This window comes from Papaver somniferum, chromosome 2 (genome assembly GCF_003573695.1).
Source record: "Papaver somniferum cultivar HN1 chromosome 2, ASM357369v1, whole genome shotgun sequence".
Taxonomy (NCBI): domain Eukaryota; kingdom Viridiplantae; phylum Streptophyta; class Magnoliopsida; order Ranunculales; family Papaveraceae; genus Papaver; species Papaver somniferum.
The window spans coordinates 155,091,458-155,110,314 of NC_039359.1; the positions used below are offsets into that span (position 1 = coordinate 155,091,458).

Consider the following 18,857-nt stretch of genomic DNA (forward strand, 5'->3'; position numbering starts at 1 on the left):
TAACCTTGTATGGTAGAAGTACGCCTCCTTGAAGGGGCAACCAGGGGGAGATAAGGGCGGACCCTCCATTAGGGAGCTGATAAGTGTCTTAAGACGCAAATGTCATGAGGCTTTTTACTCGCAAGGGTATTAAGGCTTGTCATATTTGTGCAACAATCCTGAAGAGGCAATAATACTAAAGAAAAGATAAGACGAGATCAATGGGTTTTCGCATGAAAGTGCGAAGACGTCCTGCGATTTCGTCGCAAGACGGCAATGTAATGGGGCTTTATTTTCGCAAGAATATTTAGGCCTGTCATATTGTCGCAACATTCCTGAAGAGGCCATAATACAAAAGAAAAAGTTAAGGCAAGATCAATGGGTTTTTGCATGAAAGTGCAAGGACGTCCTGCGATTTTGTCGCAATGACAAGAGGTGGCATAATAAGACCTTTAACTAGGAAGGAAAAATAAGACCACACAGGAATGAGATTTTGAAAAGAATCAAAATTCACTTTGCATATGATTGCGAAATTATACATAAACAACTGCGAAGTTGAGGCACAAAATAAGAAAAATCTGCAAAATCTCTCATTTGGATACAAATAACAGAGGCAAGTATGGGAATGAATGAAATTAGAAAATGTTATTTGTCTCCACATGATAGATTTACGCAAAAATTAAAAAATTAATGATTATGTTGATTAACCATATTGCAAGGAAGAATTGTTTTAATGAATGCAGGTCAAAATGAAAGAAACTCATATATTAAGGAATATGGAGAACCAAAAGAATTCGCAAATATACAGAAAGAAGGAATAAATGTACAAGTATTACAGAAGATTAAAGAAAGAAACAAAGACTACTTCTTAGTTGATCCTTCATCATCTTCATCAGACTTGTTCCCTTCTTCGTCTGCATCAGAACTTTTATCTCCATCAGAACCTTCATCACCATCAGATTCTTCATCATCAGCTTCGCTATCAGAAATGTCAGACTAGGAATGTTCTTTGGGATCTCCTCCAAGAGACAAGGATAATCAGAGTGGGAATACTATGGTCATCACAAACCATTTGAATAGTTTGATTGCGAAAATGCAGCATCGTTCTTAAAGTTCGCAACAGTGATCTTGATTTGATTCTTTAATCTAGAATACTTATCGTTGCGAGAAGAAAGATTCTTTGCGAGTTCCTCTTTTTCAGCTTCAAGTTCCTCAATTCTTTCGTGATATCTACTTTCAAAATCTGTGAGCAAAAGGCAACCAATTAATAACTTGATGAAAATTCATAAGAAACAAAAGATTAGTGAAGACGAACAGTTAATAACCTTCTCTGTCAGAAATCATATCTCTAATCAAGGATGTATGCTCAACTTGGAGACTAACATTTACACCTAAATCTTTTCTGGCATCGTCTAAGATTTTCGCAGCCCAAGCGAATTCATCCTCATTATTTATAAGGATACGAGAACGAATTTGGTTTTCTCTTTCGCAGAGCTCGGTATTCTTGCGGTTAGCTTCATCTCATTCAAGTTGAACTTCAAGAAGGGTCTCTTGGAATTTCGCCAAAGCCTTAACACCTTGATCGGAGATGCGATCCTTATCATCTATGAGACCGCTAATTTTGGTTCTTAGCTCATTGATTTTCTCTTTAGAATTAAGAAAGAAATGCTTAAATCGGTTGGATAAACCTAAACTAGATCTATGGTCAATCTCTAAGAGGCGAAATTTGGATCTCAGTTCTTTCAGAGAAAGAGATGAAATTTTATCATTTGAGAAACTATTTAAAGATTTATTAAGACGCTCAAGAAGGGTATCATTATCCAAGGCATTAGGAAATGAACGAAGAATGGTAGCTTAATCAGAAAGACCATAAATGTCTGCAAAAAGGATCAATCAAATAAGATAAAACAACAGGATGAATGAATGAATGAAGGGAAAGAAGAAAAATAACATACCATAGAGTTGATTATTAGCTTGCTGAAGACTAGAGATTTTATTCTTGTACGAAGAAGAATCAATTTCTAGTTGTTTGTTCTTCTCGCGAAGACCTTTGACTTCAATTTCCAGTTCCTCATTCTTTGCACGAAATTGAAGATTCTTTTTTTCAAGAATTTCGCGTCTCCTCTCCAGATCTGAGGCAACAACGAAAGAAGCTTTCCATCCTGCGAGAAAATGTAAAAAGTATTAAAATAGAGAGAGATTTTGATTTACAGTAATGAAGAAGTAAAAAGATGAAAGCATACCAGACTATTAAGAGAATGCAGGAAGTTGGGAGTAACCGATCTAGAAACTCCGTGAAGAGAATTATCACCATCCAGTAAAGGAACATCGCAAATCGTAGCGAGAGCTTTGTAGGTATTAGCGAATTCATTATCTCCCATTCTTTCCAAGAATCAGAAAAGAGGCCAGAGAGCTTAGCCATAGAAGATTCAGATGGAGAATCTTCATTTGCATCAAGGTCATCATTGTCCTCATTATCCTCATCACTCTCAGAGTTTTCATTAGAAGGAATATTTGAAGGAGAGGAAAACGAATTTTTCTCTTCTTTGAAGGAGGAGCAGTTGGTTTTTCCCTGCGAAGAGCACCTTTGCCTTTATCACCAGTCTTCGCAACATTGGCAGGCTCTTCTATTTCAGCAATAATCTTCACACACATATAGAAATAAGAAATAGAGGCAACAATATACTGTTTAAAATCATAAGAGAATATTTCTTACCTCATCTGTGTATAAGGGAAGAGCTAACAAGGTACTAGCCTTCCCAGTCCTGTGATAGCTATCTTTCAGTTTCTGGATCTGTAGAATGTTGCAAGAATCAGCGAACAAAAGAATAAAGACAAATAAAGAAATATAAAGTGGGTGAAACTAGAAGAGACATGCCTCTTTCTCCTTCTCGGTCCAAGAGAATACCCAAGGTTGATAAGAAGCGAGATTCTCAGGAAGAACATTTGACCCAGCAATGTAAGGTCCTTTCAGCATCAAGGGAAAAACACACCATTTATCATATTTGGATTGGCGAGGAGTTGTGTTCTTACCAGAGTGCCAATCAATGTCTTGCATGAGTATTTTATCTTCATCAATATGATCTTTCCTTTTCAAGCGAATACCCCAGCGAGTATTCTCTTTCTTCATAGATATTAATTCATAGTTTTCGAAGAAATTCGCTAATGTATATTTCTCAGCGACTATCTCTAGATCTACGAATTTAGGATCCCTAAGCTCTTTGGAATAAAGATATCCTTTACCAGCACCACGGTTAGCGAACTCCAGCATCAGATGGATGCAATCCCCACTCAATTGGAAGATAGCTCGCGAAAATCCCGAGTGAGCGAGAATTTCATAGAACAGAGGAATATCTGGGTCATAAAGAGGAATGGGGAGACCTGCGAGAATTTGACTTAGCGAAACTATGATTGATTGATCATCACAATGTTGATCATATAAAAGTTTGATAGAAAGAATTGACTTGGCACTTTCACCAGGAATGGTAGAAAGTGTGAAACCTTTCTCAGCAAGATCTTTTTGGACGTCTTTTAAGTTTTTCTGATGTTTGTGGCCACTTGGAGGCATATCTGAATATAGAGTATGGGAGTGGATAAAAAGTAAGAAGATTTAAGAGGGAAGAATTACAGTAGCAGAACTTACGGAAGAACAATAGAGTTGCAGAGATGAGAGAATAAAAAGAGAAGAGAAAGTAAAAATAAAATGGAAAGAAGAGTAAGAAGAATATATAAAGAAGATTTTTTTTACTCGAAGAAATAAACACCATTAATGCGAAAAGACGTGAGCGGTTGAAAAGCAGCGGTTACAGAAGACGTGTCAAGAAATAGATGGAAGAAAGAATACGTGTGATAAATGCAGAATATGAAGAGATGAACAGCTGCGACATTTCTCACATCATTCTCTACTTCGCAGAGAAGATATGAGAAGAGGCAAGATGTAGGATCAGAATCTCGCAGCAATAATGCCTCAGCGAAATTATTAACAATACAACACAGCAGTGTCGCAGAATAACTTCAGAAACGAAATAATAAACGACGTCAGCTAAATCATGAGAAAAATGTGATGGTCCTGCGAAAATTAGAGAGTGTGCGAGATTAAAATTTATAAGGATGCGAGAATGTCGCAAATCATATCCGAAAATAAAGGACAGATTAGCTGTCATCCACTATGTAATTCCCTATAAATAGCCGCTCAGTTGTAAAGGAAAAGAGAGAGATCTTTTTTGATTGAGAAGCAAGTAAATAGGAGAGAGAAAATCTAAAGCAGTGGTTATTCTTGATTCCTTTATCTTTTCTTGTAAGATTGTTCAAAGATTCATCAATAAAATTAAGATTGTTAATCTAAAATGAGTTGAATGTTAGTGAAATCTTGTGAGGGGTGTAGTGTAGGATTTCTTGCAACTACACAACCAATATGTTGGATTGACTATAACCGCTCACAACTTGTTTGTGTTCTTGGTAGAACGATTCACAAAGGCCTGACTTATGTATTGGTAAAACTTTTATTAGTAAAACTGATCTTAAGTAATCACATGAGTTTGTGTTTTGTCTGACCAAAAACTAGGTAAAGGGGAACCGATCCTAGTAAGAGGTGCAGTACATTAGAAAGGGGAATTGATCCTTGTATGAGGTGCAAAAAGGTTTATAGCAGAAAGGGGAACCGATCCTATGAACATGTGCAACACGTTTTTAGGCAAAGGGGAACCGATCCTATGGACATGTGCAACACATATAAGTTAGATACCATATATATGTGGGGAACCGATCCTAGTACCTATTCAACCGAATTTTGGAAAGATAGTGTGACTATGCACAGTACTCACATGGAGGTAGAACCGAAACTTGTTTTGGTAGAACCATTAAACCCATGATTTGTGATTGAATGTTATTTGATCAATCACATAGTTATTGAAGTCAGATGAACCAATTCTAAACTTGTTTGGAAGTGTGGCAAATCGGTTTCAAGGTTGTAAGTATGAAAGAGGACTTACAAAGTAAGGATGCGACACACTTTGAACATGTGCTGTGAATGTTTATATTTGATTTTTCAAAGTTATTCCTTTAATTAAGGTTATTAACTTCACTTTTAGGAAAATAAGAATTAGTAATGTGCATTTACTAATTAAAGATTTTCTGAGAGATTTCGATCATTATTTTTGGACAGAGCATTTCCAGGAATTATGGAAACCGAATTTGTGCTTTAATGAATATCTTGAGAATATTTTCTATTTTGGAAATTCCTTGGTGTCCAAACTTCCTAGTCTCTAAATACCTGAAGTTTTCCTTTCTGGCAAACTAATCCTTCGTAACAGCAAACTACCTCTTGTTGTGCTGCTACTGGTGAAGCCGCCTATTCGGAGAGGAGAGTCACCTAATTAGGCGAAATCTCTTACGGCCGCTCAGTTTAAAGTGTTCTTTGGGATTGAGAAGCTCTATTAGTACCGCTGGTGGGAAACTAGATAATTGTGGTTTATCTTTTGTTTTCGATTGATTTGATTGACTAACGGTGGTTGAACTTTGATTGAAACTAGTTTGTTTATTCTTGAGGATCTTCTCTTCTGATATAAGATTCACCCAAACTAGTTCAAAGTTTTGACAAGGATCTTTAGACTGTTGTTAGTTCTAAAGACGACCTTATGATAATCCATTGTTAACAGACTCCGTTTTGTGCGTGATTGATCACAAGAGATTCAAGTGATTGTGTGCAGGTGTTTATGAAGATCTAATGAGATTTGAAGAAAAAGAAGAAGATATTGAAGATTTCTGATTTGTGGGTTCATAATCTTTGGTGTGCATAATACTTGTTTCGGTAAAAGAGGATCCAATTAATAATCGGTTTTATCCTTGTGATAGAATTGGATTGATTGATTGAGTATATATACATCAACACAATTCTATGGATTAAGAGCGTTGATTGCAAAATCTTAACAGTTACTTCGGTAATTGAACATAAGATAGATCTAAGGACCTGACGAAGGAGTTTATTGAGATAAACAAAAGAGACTTTGTCGAACTCATATCACTTGGTTGAAGAGAGTTGATACCAAATATATTTGTTGTTCCTTTAATGTTTGTAATACGAACCAAAGGAATTGTTCCAAGTACGTGACTTATTAATAAGTTGTAGGCGTGGGAATACAGACGGAACTAGGTGAACTATAGGTTTAGTTGCTTGGTCTCAACTATACGAAGTTGGTTTATTTTGTATAGCGGCTTAATCCTGAGAGTATTCAATTCTGGACAAGGTCCCGGGGTTTTTATGCATTTGCGGTTTCCACGTTAACAAAATCTTGCTGTGTCATTTACTTTTATTTTCCGTAATTATAATTGTTGTTATTATAATCTAAAGTAAATTACACAAACATTAATTCCTATTTACTTGATAAGTAATCCTATTTTGTTTGGTTAAGTCCGAACCTTTTTTTATCAAGTAAACATACTTCGTTGTTGTATTGTCTCGATCTCATATCCATAGATGATCATACGAAGTGTGAACCGATTTGTTGCATTGTCTCGACACAGTCCATAGATGATCACTTTCGGAGAAAGTACTTATAGGTAGGAAAAGTTTTAGCTTGAGGTATATTTGGTACCCTCGCCTTTTCAATTGGTATCAGAGTAGGCAAACACGAAAAGATCTAACAATCTGTGTTTGGTGCGATCCAACCTATAAGAATGAATCTAATGAGTGATTCAGTTAATGTACTACCAAGATTTAATGGGAAAAACTACCCATTATGGAAATCGGCTATGAAATCTTTTCTTCAATCCCGAGATTTTAATACATGGTTATTAATCGAAGACGGATACCAACGTCCGATGGATTATTCAGAGTCTGAGTTTAAACGCTTAGCGTTTTATACTCTTGAAGAAAGAGTTCTTGCAAAATAGAATTCTAATGGTTTGAATGCCATCATGCACGCATTTAGTCATGATCTTCTACATCATGTACTGACTTGTAGAACTTCTAAAGAAGCATGGGATATTCTTGAGATGGTATTCGAGGGAGATGGATCTGAAAAAGAAGCTAGACTTATTTCCCTTTCATCTGAATGAGAACATCTCAATATGGATGATAACGATACTTTCGAGGAGTTTAACTATGAACTTTCTGAGATTGTTAACGCATCTTTTTTCCTTGGAAAGGCAATACCTGGAAAGGAAATATAGTATGCAAAATTCTCAGATCGTTACCTTCCAGATACGAGTCTAAGAAACATGCCATAATAGAAGGAAATGTTCTTTCTATACTTTCTCGAAGATCTCTTGTAGGAAAGTTAAAGATCTTTGATAGAGAAATTCTGCTGAAGAATCAAACTGAGAAACATTGCCAATAGGTTAAGGAACCCGTTGAAAAGGATCTTGACTCAACTATTGTGCTTCTAGCGCAACGAATTAAGGACATTTTATCTATTGATAAACGTGTTCCTGATACAATATCGGATTGCCGTAAAAAGGGTAATGATGAAGTTCAATGCTTCAAGTGCCGTAGGATCGGACATATGGCAAAACACTGTCCCGGCAGAAGGACTCAGAAGTGCAACAAGGCGTATGTCTCCACTATTGCTGATATTCCGGAAAAAGAATCCAATGAAGAAATATTTAATTGCATTGCACTTCTTTCCAACTCTAACTGTGATGGTTCCAGTGAGTCTAATCAACTCCTAGAAAAACTTGAGTTGGGAATTAAGGAAAATGAAAGGTTAAGCCTGGTACTTGAAAACCTTTTGAAATTCCTTTCAGATAAAACCTGTATGGTAAAATATGAACAAGAAAAATTTGGTGAAAAACCAAGGGAATCGAAAACTAGTTTTTCGAATAAAATGAAAAGTTCTTCATGTAGAGAATTCACTACGATCCTTCTTGAAAATAAACTTATCAAAAATCTTCGTAAGGGGATAAAGAAGACTGGTAAGTTTTTCAGATCTCAAAAGAAAATTGCAAACTCTTGTAATTACAAGAGAAATAAAGAACAAAAGGAAACACAGTCTATTGTATTTATAAGTCATCCCAAGGATGTCTTTGTCAACTATTGTGAGAATAATTCTCACCTCAACACGCATTGATTGTGTTGAAAGATGCATCTTCACTTGTTGCCCAAAATTCTGATTGTGAGGAAGCATAAATCTGGGCAAGTTGTTCATGTCTGTTTCTTTAGTGAAGAATAATGGATATCTTTTATTTTTGGTAAAAATAGTTTCGGTTTCCATAAACCAAATTATTCCTCGATTTTCTCCCATCTTATATATCTTCTTCCTGTCCGAAAGAAGACTATCTTATTTCAATGGAGAAATCGGTAAAAGAAGGGTCATCTCTTGATGATTTAGCACTCTTTGCATCAGTTATGACTGAAATTCATGATGTCTCTCTTCATGATAACTATCAAGATTCTCTAAGGAAACAGATTCTTACTGTTAAAGGTTGCATTAGATATCATGAGCTGATGATAAAGGATTCAAAATAAGTACTAGCTAGTCTTCATTCTCAACTGTTTGACATGAACAAATTATCTATCGAAAAAGGAAGTGCTCAGAAGAATTTGAATCCAGATTTTGAAAGAAATCTCCACAAGAACTGAGAAGAGAAAAATAGACATCAATTTTTAATTTCTTTCAGTGATTGTATTGGTCTATTATATGTGAAAAAGTCATGAGGGGTTCTGATAGAAAATAACCCATGTTGGTAGGCTTTATCAAAGGATCATGAGGGGTTCTGATAGAAACAATATGTGAAAAAGTCACAATATGTTGAATCGGTTTTGGTTTAGCATAAAAGCATATGTGTTTCGGCGGTTTTCAACTTTTTCTTGCAATTGTTAAAACCGATTTTCAACCTTTCTCTGGTAAAGGTTGGTTGTTGTTATTCTTTTGTTTTGCATAAGGATGACAACATAATGATATGTCGATATCAATTCTCCCTGGACGAAGATGCAAACATATTGGAGAACAAGATGCGAAATTTGAGGTAACGAGTTTGTTGGTTAATCGTTTTCCTATTTAAGAAAAGCCTGAGTTTATTTCATATATTTATTGCTTTTGCTTAACAAAATTTCAGTACAATTGATGTTTTGTTCCATTATGTGTGCATGGATGTGTGTGTGATTCAATTGTTTCCGGTTAAGAAAAACTATTGTTATCTTTCTTTATCGTGTGGTATCAATTGTTTAGGCTTATAAAATTTCGGTGCAATTATTTAGGTCTCGGGGTTTTTCTGCATTTGCGGTTTCCTCGTTAACAAAATCTTACTGTGTCTTTTATTTTTCTATTTCCGCAATTATAATTAGGAGTAAAATACACAAACGTTAATTCCTATTTACTTGATAGTAATCCTATTGTGTTTGGTTAAGACCGAACCTCTTATGAAGTAAACATACTTCGTTGTTGTATTGTCTCAATCTTGTATCCATAGACGATCACACGAAGTGTAAACCGATTAATTGTATTGTCTCGACTCAGTCCATAGACAATCAATTTCGGAGAAAAAACTTATAGGTGGAATTTTTTTAGATTGAGGTATATTTGAGTACCCTCGTCTTTTAAAAGTGCACGGTCTTTATTTAGTTTAAAAAGATGGTCCGTATAGCACTGCTGATAATTCATATATTGAGTGTACTAAAACTGTATTAAGATTCCAGATTTTAAGCTTATGATCACTAGAACACACATCCTACGATTATAGGGTGCAAGTTCATAAATGTTGTGATGTGCTTACATATGTATTTTAATTTTAAAAGTAAATAACCTATTGATATTTATTAACTACATTAATGTGTCGCTCAGTAACTATTTGGTATAAAATATGAGAAATTACACCAAAAAATAGAAAAATGTTGAAGCTAAATATCATCGAGTCTTTCGTTTATTTCAAAATTTTCTAGAACCATGATACGACCGGTCGGTCAAGCGTCCTAGTAATAAAGCGTCAAGATGGCGCAATACTTGCAACATGATATGTGCCAAAGATACATGGTGAATCCGGTGTTGCAAAATAGGACAAGGCATGGGCCAAACATGGTTTGGACATGGTCAAAGATGCGAGATTAGCATCGATAGGTGCCAAAAGAATTTGGAACATAGCCTGTTTGCATTAGGCATACATGGTTGCAATCAAGGCTTGCATAAGCACACTTGCATCATTGGGAGAGTGATGCACAACTATGATGGTCGTATTTTGGCTGGGACAAGCTATCATGGCCCAACAAGGCTAGATGACATGTGCCAGACATATGACCTTAACGATTACAAGCTGGTTATACGAGTTGGTGTTTACTTTATGCTTTCTAAAAGGTTAGGTATTGCCCCTAAGGCTTTATAAAAGAAGTTATGTCAGTTGGCACGGTTGACCAACTTCCTTGTATGAAGTGAATTGTAATTGCTAGTCAGTTATCGTGTATAGATTTTGTAAGGCTATAAAGCCTGATCTTGTGATGGGTTGGGTGTCTAGAACAAGAAGAGTTTGTGTAACCCTAAGTGTGCAGTAATAATAAGGCTTCGGCAAAGATTAAAAGTAAGTTATGTTGGTGTATTTGTACCTCAATTTGTTTGGCTTACTGTTTTATGCATCAAACAGAGTGTGTATATTGATTTGAAGGCTTGGAAGATTGTGAGCAGAATCTCTGTTTAATATGGACTAAATAGAATTTTAGTCAAGAAATGAAGTAATTGGCTAAGTGCGAATTGACCGGGACTGTGGAGCATAATGTCGTCGTCGAGGTTGGCTGTTATATTTGAAGAGTTTGAACCTGTGACATACTATAAGGTGCATGTGCATTTTAGTGCATGCCGATGCAGAATACTTACATTATTTTTTAGCAAAAAAACTTGAAGTTGGATGAACACGAGTCCTTGTAGCCTGTTTTAAAGAAGTACTATTTAATTTATGGAATAGAAAAAATCAAAAGCTAATTTGTGCATAAGTATATAATCTCTAAATGATTTTTAAAAACAAATTAAAGTTAATTTTTATGAAGCACGTTTGGATACCAGAAACATAAATCAAAAGCAAAATTATTAAAATTGACTTTTCAGTTCCTAAAATCATTATGAAATTATATTACCAAATTGATTTTTGACATTTCGACTTCCAAAACGGCAAAATCTTGAACCGAAGTCGAAAAACAACTTCTAGGCACCAAAACACTTCTCAGGAGTCAAGGCCTAAGGACTATTAAAAGCGGCAGGTTGCCATGTTTATCTCTTTTAATTCTTGCGAGTAACAACTATACCATTGACTCTGAGAGTCTCAATTTGTCCCATTTTCTAACGAGTTTTATTTGGGGCTATATAATGCGAGACGAAAGTGGTAGTAGCAGTCACTCTAATGCAAACACTCTAGCTGTTCATATAGTATAATAATTATATTTGATTTTAAAAATCCGATAAGATAAAATTTCACCTAATTAATGATCTTATAAATTTAAAAATAAATAGAATTTTTTTTATCGGAAATGCTATTCACAGCTCCACCTAGAGCTCTATTCACAACTCAAATGATAGGTGTTACAAAAATATTGGTTCATGACTTTCAGCCAGGACACACCGTCGGATAAAAAAGTTCACCATTTTAGAGATGTAGGTTTAGATGTCCTGAACCGTGTGTAGTGTGATGTTTTTGTGCCGTGAAGAGCACCACGGTTTTTTTATTTCCTCAGTGGGATTGTCTTTAATTCCACCTCAGTAATGCACAGTAGGTCCTACAAATCCCACCTATTTATAGTTCAAAACTTTATTTTTTTCTTCAAACCAAAACCAATGAAAACAGAGGAAGAACTCTTAATCTCTTCTCTCTTTATTGTGAAGAAACCACCAAAGATGGTAAGAAAAAGCTAAACAAAAACATTCTTCCTTTTGAGAGACACGGAAAAATTAATATAGTAAATGAATAGCAAAACCATTAACCAATGATGTGGTGGAGCTTGTTGTTACTGAGTGTTCTATTTTGTTCATTATCTGAAGCTTCTGTAACTTATGGTAGTAGAGCTATAATCATTAATGGACAAAGAAGAATTCTTCTTTCTGGTTCTATCCATTATCCTAGAAGCACACCTGAGGTATACAACTAATATTGTACTTAATGGGGTTTGTCTAATTTCCATAAAAAAACTTGATTCTTGTTCTTTCATTTCTGTGGTTTTCACCAAATTGATATCTGTGGTCTGTATAATCAGTGATTTTTCTCCTATGGGTCTCCTTAAATTTCTTTGTTTTCTCCAAATTTCATTTGAAGCTTTTCGAAAACTCTGTTTCTCAACACTCTGTTTTCTCCTCTGTTTCTTCAAGCAATGGGTATCTCTCTGCTCTTGAAGTTACTTCTTTTGGTTCTATTATATTATTGTCTACAATTAATACAAAATGGGTATATTTGGTATTTGACTTTCTGCAGTTTGTCCGCTTTTTGCTCATTATTTTATTCATTTTTCGAAAAAAATTCACTTTTTAATAAATTATTGTTTTTTGTTGGTGTGGTTTCAGATGTGGCCTGATCTTATTCAAAAAGCTAAAGATGGAGGTCTAGATGTAATCCAGACTTATGTTTTTTGGAATGGGCATGAACCATCTCCTGGAGAGTATTACTTTGAAGGAAGATATGATTTGGTTAAGTTTCTCAAGTTGGCTCATCAAGCTGGTCTCTATGTTCATCTTAGAATTGGTCCTTACATTTGTGCTGAATGGAACTTTGGGTAATCTCTCAAATCTCTCAGAATGTCAATTTTTCAATTGTTTTGAATCTAATGCAATGTTTATGTGGTTTTGAATTCAGGGGTTTTCCTGTTTGGCTCAAATATGTCCCTGACATTCAATTCAGAACAGATAATGAACCTTTCAAGGTTTGTATTTCTCTATTCAGATTACAAAGTTTTCAGTTTTGGGGTTTAGGAGTTATCAATATTGTCCTGTTGTTGATGAAGTTATGGATTTTTTTGTAATGAAGGCTGCAATGCAAAAGTTTACGACAAAAATTGCTGACATGATGAAATTTGAAAGATTGTTTGAAACTCAAGGAGGTCCTATTATTATGTCTCAGGTAAACAAATTGGTGAATCTGAGATTCTTGAAGTAATTTATTGAATTTGTGATGATTGCTTGACATGAATTGTAAATGACATTTGAGACTTTTGTTGAATTGCAGATAGAGAATGAATATGGACCAGAAGAATGGGAAATTGGCGCCCCCGGTAAAGTGTACACGCAGTGGGCAGCTGAGATGGCTGTAGGACTTGGCACTGGTGTTCCATGGGTTATGTGCAAGCAAGATGATGCTCCTGATCCAATTGTAAGTAAATTTGAAGTTTTTGAACACTTCCATAAAGTATCTTGTGTTATTGTCATGTTGAGCATGTTTCGGTTAATATCTTGTGGGAGTATTTCTTGAAAAGCATCCATTTCTGTTGTTTCTAACTTAGCTTTGTCCAATTATGATAGATAAATGCTTGCAATGGTTTTTATTGTGATTGGTTCACTCCCAACAAGAAGTATAAGCCGAAGATGTGGACTGAAAATTGGACTGGCTGGTACACGGCCCACCTATTACTCCTCAACCTAGATTTCGTATTGTGTTGTTCATGCACCTATAAACAATTCAATAACTTATGAACATTTCTTCCGCTTATAGGTTTACAGGATTCGGGGGTGCAGTTCCTCATAGACCTGCCGAAGATGTGGCGTACTCGGTTGCCAAATTTATACAAACTGGTGGATCATTCATGAATTATTACATGGATGCCATAGTTGCATTTCTGATTTAGGTGTAGCTTTAATTTCTTCTTTTTGGCTTTATACTTCAGTTTCACGGAGGAACAAATTTCGGGAGGACAGCAGGTGGTCCTTTCATAGCAACTAGTTATGACTATGATGCCCCGATTGATGAATATGGTATGTTAATCAGAGGCTTTGCTTACCTTAATACCTGCTAAAAAATGATATAGCATTTGATAATACATTCATGTAACTAGACAAGAAACCTATCTACTTGTATGATGTTTTGGCTGTTGGCATAACTTTGGTAGGAGTAGGAGTCGTAGGACTGACAATCCAAGTTACATGTTCTTTGGGACTCTGCATAAACTACTTTAGTATGAGGAAGAAGTCATAGGTTTGTTCCATACAGGGGAACCGAGACAACGGAAAAAAAAGGGCTTTGTTTTTATCGATCCCAGTCAATTGTGACTTTCTGCATCCGCAAGTAAAGAGAAAAACTCAAACTGTTGTAATGAAATGAAATTCCAATTTGAAAAATATTCGATGTTGTAGCTATTACATGGTGGTCTCTTATGTTAGTCTCATTCTCTGGACTATGACTGCTATATGTCAGCATGCCGCTTACAGTTAAGACAATGAGAATGACAGGGGACTTGCAATTTTTTTCAGTTCCTGAAAGTTTAGATATCTTGCTTGCTAACAGAATTTTTTGGTTCTATATAACAATGGCAGGTTTGGTAATTTCTGATTACCATTTCTTGTCTCTTATGTAGGACTACCAAGGGAGCCCAAATATAGTCATTTGAGAGATCTTCATAAAGCAATCAAGCTCTGTGAACCAGCTTTAGTTTATTCAGAACCCATCAAAACAGTTCTTGGGAGCAAGCAAGAGGTTTGTTTCATCGTATTATAAACCTATAGCAATACCACAGAGAAGCGATATCTATACTTACATTTTCACAAATGTTTCTTGTTCAGGCTTATGTCTTCAATTACCAGGCAGGAGGTTGTGCTGCATTCCTTGCAAACAATGATGCAAACTCCGATGTAACTGTTTCCTTCAGAGGCTTAGATTACGACCTTCCTCCTTGGTCTATCAGCATCCTCCCAGACTGCAAAAACACCGTTTTCAACACTGCAAGGGTCATATCTCAGTTTGTTGCATGTCCCTGTTTCGTATTAATAGTCGTGGTGATGTAGTCTTATGTATGCTACATTATTTTATTCTTAACACTGAATGTTTTAACAGGTTGGGGCGCAAAGTTCAGAGACAAAGATGACACCAGTGAGCAGCGGGTTTGCTTGGGAATCATTTAATGAAGAGACCACAGCCTACGATGATAAATCAGCTACAACAGGTGGATTACTGGAGCAGATAAATGTGACAAGAGATGCTTCGGATTATTTGTGGTACTCAACAGAGTAAGTACCCATAACATCTAGACATTATGAACACTAAGTTAACGATTCAAAAAATAAATAAACAAAGCATGGAGTATTCTGTTGTCTTTTTCTTCTTCTTCCTACTCCATCTTTACTAACCCCTCTTTACATTTTTAGTGTCAAGATAGAGCCAAATGAAGCATTCTTGAACACTGGGCAGTATCCTGTGCTAACAGTGATGTCAGCTGGTCATGCTTTGCATGTTTTCGTTTACGGCCAATTATCTGGTAAGCAAATATAATCCTACGAAAGTATATCACAAACAATTCAATTTTTGAGATGTTTTGTTATCCACAAATTGATCTTTCCTCGAGTAATATTGTCTTTGATTTTGCAGGAACTGCTTATGGGGGCTTGGATAACCCTAAACTGACATTTAGTAACAATGTGAAGTTGATTGTTGGCATTAACAAGATTGCCCTATTAAGTGTAGCTGTTGGCCTCCCGGTTAGTTTCTGTTCTGTTTTTCTTTACCTTTTCATTTATCAGATTAGATAGTCGCAAGCAAATGTTCTAATGCTCTCTTGTTGGTTGAGTTGACATAGAATGTTGGCAAACAATTTGAGACTTGGAATGCTGGGGTTCTTGGTCCAGTCACATTGACGGGTCTCAATGACAAACAAAGAGATTTAACATTGCAAAAATGGTCCTACAAGGTTTTTCTTCTGTCTGTTCCCTGCTTCGGTTTCTGGACATGCCACAAAAATATTAAGATCTCCAACTTTGTTCCCTTGCAGGTTGGCTTGACTGGTGAAGCTTTAAATCTTAATTCGCTCAGTGGAAGTTCCTCAGTAGAGTGGATGAAAGGATCTTTGATAGCTCAAAATCAACCCCTAACATGGTACAGGGTGAGGTCCCTAGTTTCGTACAAGGAACAAACATCTACACAAGCCTTTTGTAATAATGTGGGCTAACTATGTCTCCTTTTTGTAGACTATTTTTGATGCACCAGGCGGAAATGATCCTTTGGCTTTAGATATGGGCAGCATGGGAAAAGGTCAAGTATGGATAAATGGGCAGAGCATTGGACGCCATTGGCCAGCCTGTAAAGCATATGGAAAGTGTGGTGTTTGTAATTATGCTGGGGAATATAATGAGAAGAAATGCGCTAGTAACTGCGGAGAACCCTCGCAAAGATGGTAAGATAATAAACCTTTTCATATTTTAGTTAACAGATAATTTTTTTTTTTTTTGGATAACTAGGAGTTTTCTTTTGACTGATTTCCTGTTGTTTGTCTTTAGGTACCATGTTCCCCGTTCATGGTTGAACCCCACTGGAAACTTAATGGTTATTTTTGAAGAATTGGGTGGTAATCCAAGTGGAATTACTTTGGATAAAAAAGCTGTACAGACTGTTTGTGCTGATATTTATGAAGCACAACCATCACTGGCGAGTTATTTGGCGCTTGCCAATGGAAAATCTACAGTACCGTTGAAGCCAAAAGCCCATCTTTGGTGTTCCCCGGGGAAGAAAATTTCTTCAATAAAGTTTGCAAGCTTTGGAACTCCTGAAGGAGTTTGTGGGAGCTTTAGGGAAGGAAGGTGTCATGCTCGCAAATCTTATGACGCTTTTCAGAAGGTATTCATAAGTTTTTGTTTTTCAACATTCTGTGTTTCGCATCACTAGATAGAAATTTTGCATGCAACTTTCCCGAGGAGCTCGTTTGCGCATATCTTTTTGCGCCTAATCTCTGCTAGCATAAATTTTAACACACGAAATGTTATTGCAGAAATGTATTAGACAACAATCTTGTTCCGTAACTGTTAGTCCTGAGATTTTTGGAGGAGATCCTTGTCCAGGTACCAGGAAGAAGCTCTCTGTTGAAGCCATTTGCACTTAAAGAAGGTTATCAACATTATAAAGTGTATTCAAATAATATTGCATACTAGTTTATATTTCTCATACCAAATTACAGTTACTTCAGCAATATACATTCATGGTCATCAAGGACTATTGGTTTTGGTTATTGGCTGTCGTAGTAAATATCATTTGGTGAGAAGCATATATACAATGTGTTGAAAGATTGGAAAGAAGGTAAATGTAAATAGAGTAACTTTTGTTTACCGGACAAAGCCATTGAAAGATTGAAAGTGAATAAAAGGCATATTGTGACCGAAGTTTTTTTTTTGCGTCCACATGCATGATCTGGTCAGTTACAGGGAGAATGATTGGGCAAGTTTTTAACTTGCAAGAATTGTGTTCTTATGCTGTTTAAACCTTCTTTAGTTGAAGCAAAAAAATTTCTTGCCTTTTCTAAATGATAAGAGTGATGTAAGAGTGACTTACATACAAAAAGATTATTGAAGTTTATCAGGGGTACTGTTACTCTTCTTCATCTTCTTAATGTTTGATAATGTTACTTGTTTAGCATACAGGTCATGCTAAAACATATTGTCCAAGCCAAGCCAAGGCATTCCAATTCTTTTTTTTTTTTCTTTCTGTCTTTGTACTCTCTAATATGAAAAAGATCATTTGATTTGAAATTGAGGTTGTAGTGCCAGAAGACTCGCCAAGCCTGAATGTACAAATACACAAAAAAACGAGGCAGTTCACTTGCAGAATTTGATGAGGTGGTAGGTGCATTGGCCCTGTGTGCCAAGCATGAAAGCACATTTATGGGCCACCCTTTTTTAATTTTGGGACAAATCTACACTGACCAAAGTTTATTCCGTCAAAATACCGTGAGAGATTTAAGTGCTTTTGGAGCGATTTCAACATTGGAGCGATTCCATCAAAATCCCGTGAGAGTCATGTCGTATGATTCTATTATTATGATTAACAACTACAAAGAATAAAAATTCAAGCAATAAAGAACTCGTTGCATAATAGATTTATGAGATGTCAAGTTAATTCTTATATTCACATTTGAAAAATAGATCGAGAAGATGTCATTGTTTGAAATATCACATTTGCATGATAAGTTCATAAGGAGATGTCAAGTTAGTTCTTATATTCATAAACTGATTTTGTCTGTTCAAAAACTTGAACTTATAAATCAAAAGACTTGGTAATTAAATCTCAAGAAATCGCGTACACAAACTGATTTCGTCGGTTCGCGAACTGGTCAATTTTGAAATTTTACTGGATGTCTTTTATTCCAATTGTACATGATAGGTGTCTAAAGCACCTTGATATTTATCTATTGTTTATGCTTTCTTTGTGAGTTTTCTTGTAAATTATGTATCTTATGCTTGCTTTTGAGTTTATTAGATGCAATGGAGTCGTTAGGAGCAGAAGAAGGAAAAACCATTCATTTGGAGCGAAAAAGGCAAAAAGGTCAATTCACAGGCAAGTTATACTTGGAGCCGGCTAGGTTGCACAAGAAGGAGGTGAAGAATGAACTGTCAGTTTCCCACAACTGACATTTGAGCAAGAAACATAATGGCCACTCAGTTCTCCGAAACTGACAGGCCAAATATCACCCTGGCAGCCCTTATCCTATTTCTGGGTGTTTTGTATAGTTTCAGTCATTAATCCTACAATCGAGAGAAAAACTCATTTGTTTTGAGTGTGCGGCTGCTGTCTGAGAAAGGAATTCAGAAACCAGAAAATGGTTGTGGATTTTCATAGAGATTTAGAGAAGAATGATGAACACAGAGATGGGGAGATGAAATTGAGAATCTCAGAGGATTTCTTTCTTTCGTTCTCAGCTGTTGAAGAATTAAAAAGGGATCTGAGATGAATTTGAGTATTTGCTGCTGATTGATATTCATGGGAAGATAGGGTTTGTTGAGAAA

General features: G+C 35.9%; 1 protein-coding gene across 2 annotated transcripts; it reads left to right on the top strand.

Moving 5' to 3' along the window:
- Positions 1 to 11,814: 11,814 nt before the first annotated feature.
- On the top strand, positions 11,815 to 17,427 carry LOC113349516 (beta-galactosidase-like). Of its 2 annotated transcripts, XM_026593491.1 has the most exons (18): positions 11,815 to 12,028; positions 12,450 to 12,658; positions 12,739 to 12,805; positions 12,910 to 13,002; positions 13,108 to 13,251; positions 13,401 to 13,489; positions 13,591 to 13,696; positions 13,763 to 13,850; positions 14,450 to 14,568; positions 14,655 to 14,819; positions 14,926 to 15,098; positions 15,237 to 15,346; positions 15,457 to 15,566; positions 15,665 to 15,775; positions 15,857 to 15,967; positions 16,053 to 16,258; positions 16,362 to 16,698; positions 16,850 to 17,427. In XM_026593491.1, exons 1-18 carry the CDS (start codon positions 11,879 to 11,881, stop codon positions 16,958 to 16,960), a joined length of 2,499 nt encoding a protein of 832 aa, XP_026449276.1. In that variant the 5' UTR covers positions 11,815 to 11,878; the 3' UTR covers positions 16,961 to 17,427. The 2 variants fall into 2 exon arrangements, with proteins under 2 accessions (XP_026449276.1, XP_026449277.1); XM_026593492.1 differs by lacking the exons at positions 16,362 to 16,698; positions 16,850 to 17,427 and having other exon boundaries at positions 15,857 to 15,960; positions 16,053 to 16,142.
- Positions 17,428 to 18,857: the final 1,430 nt, after the last annotated feature.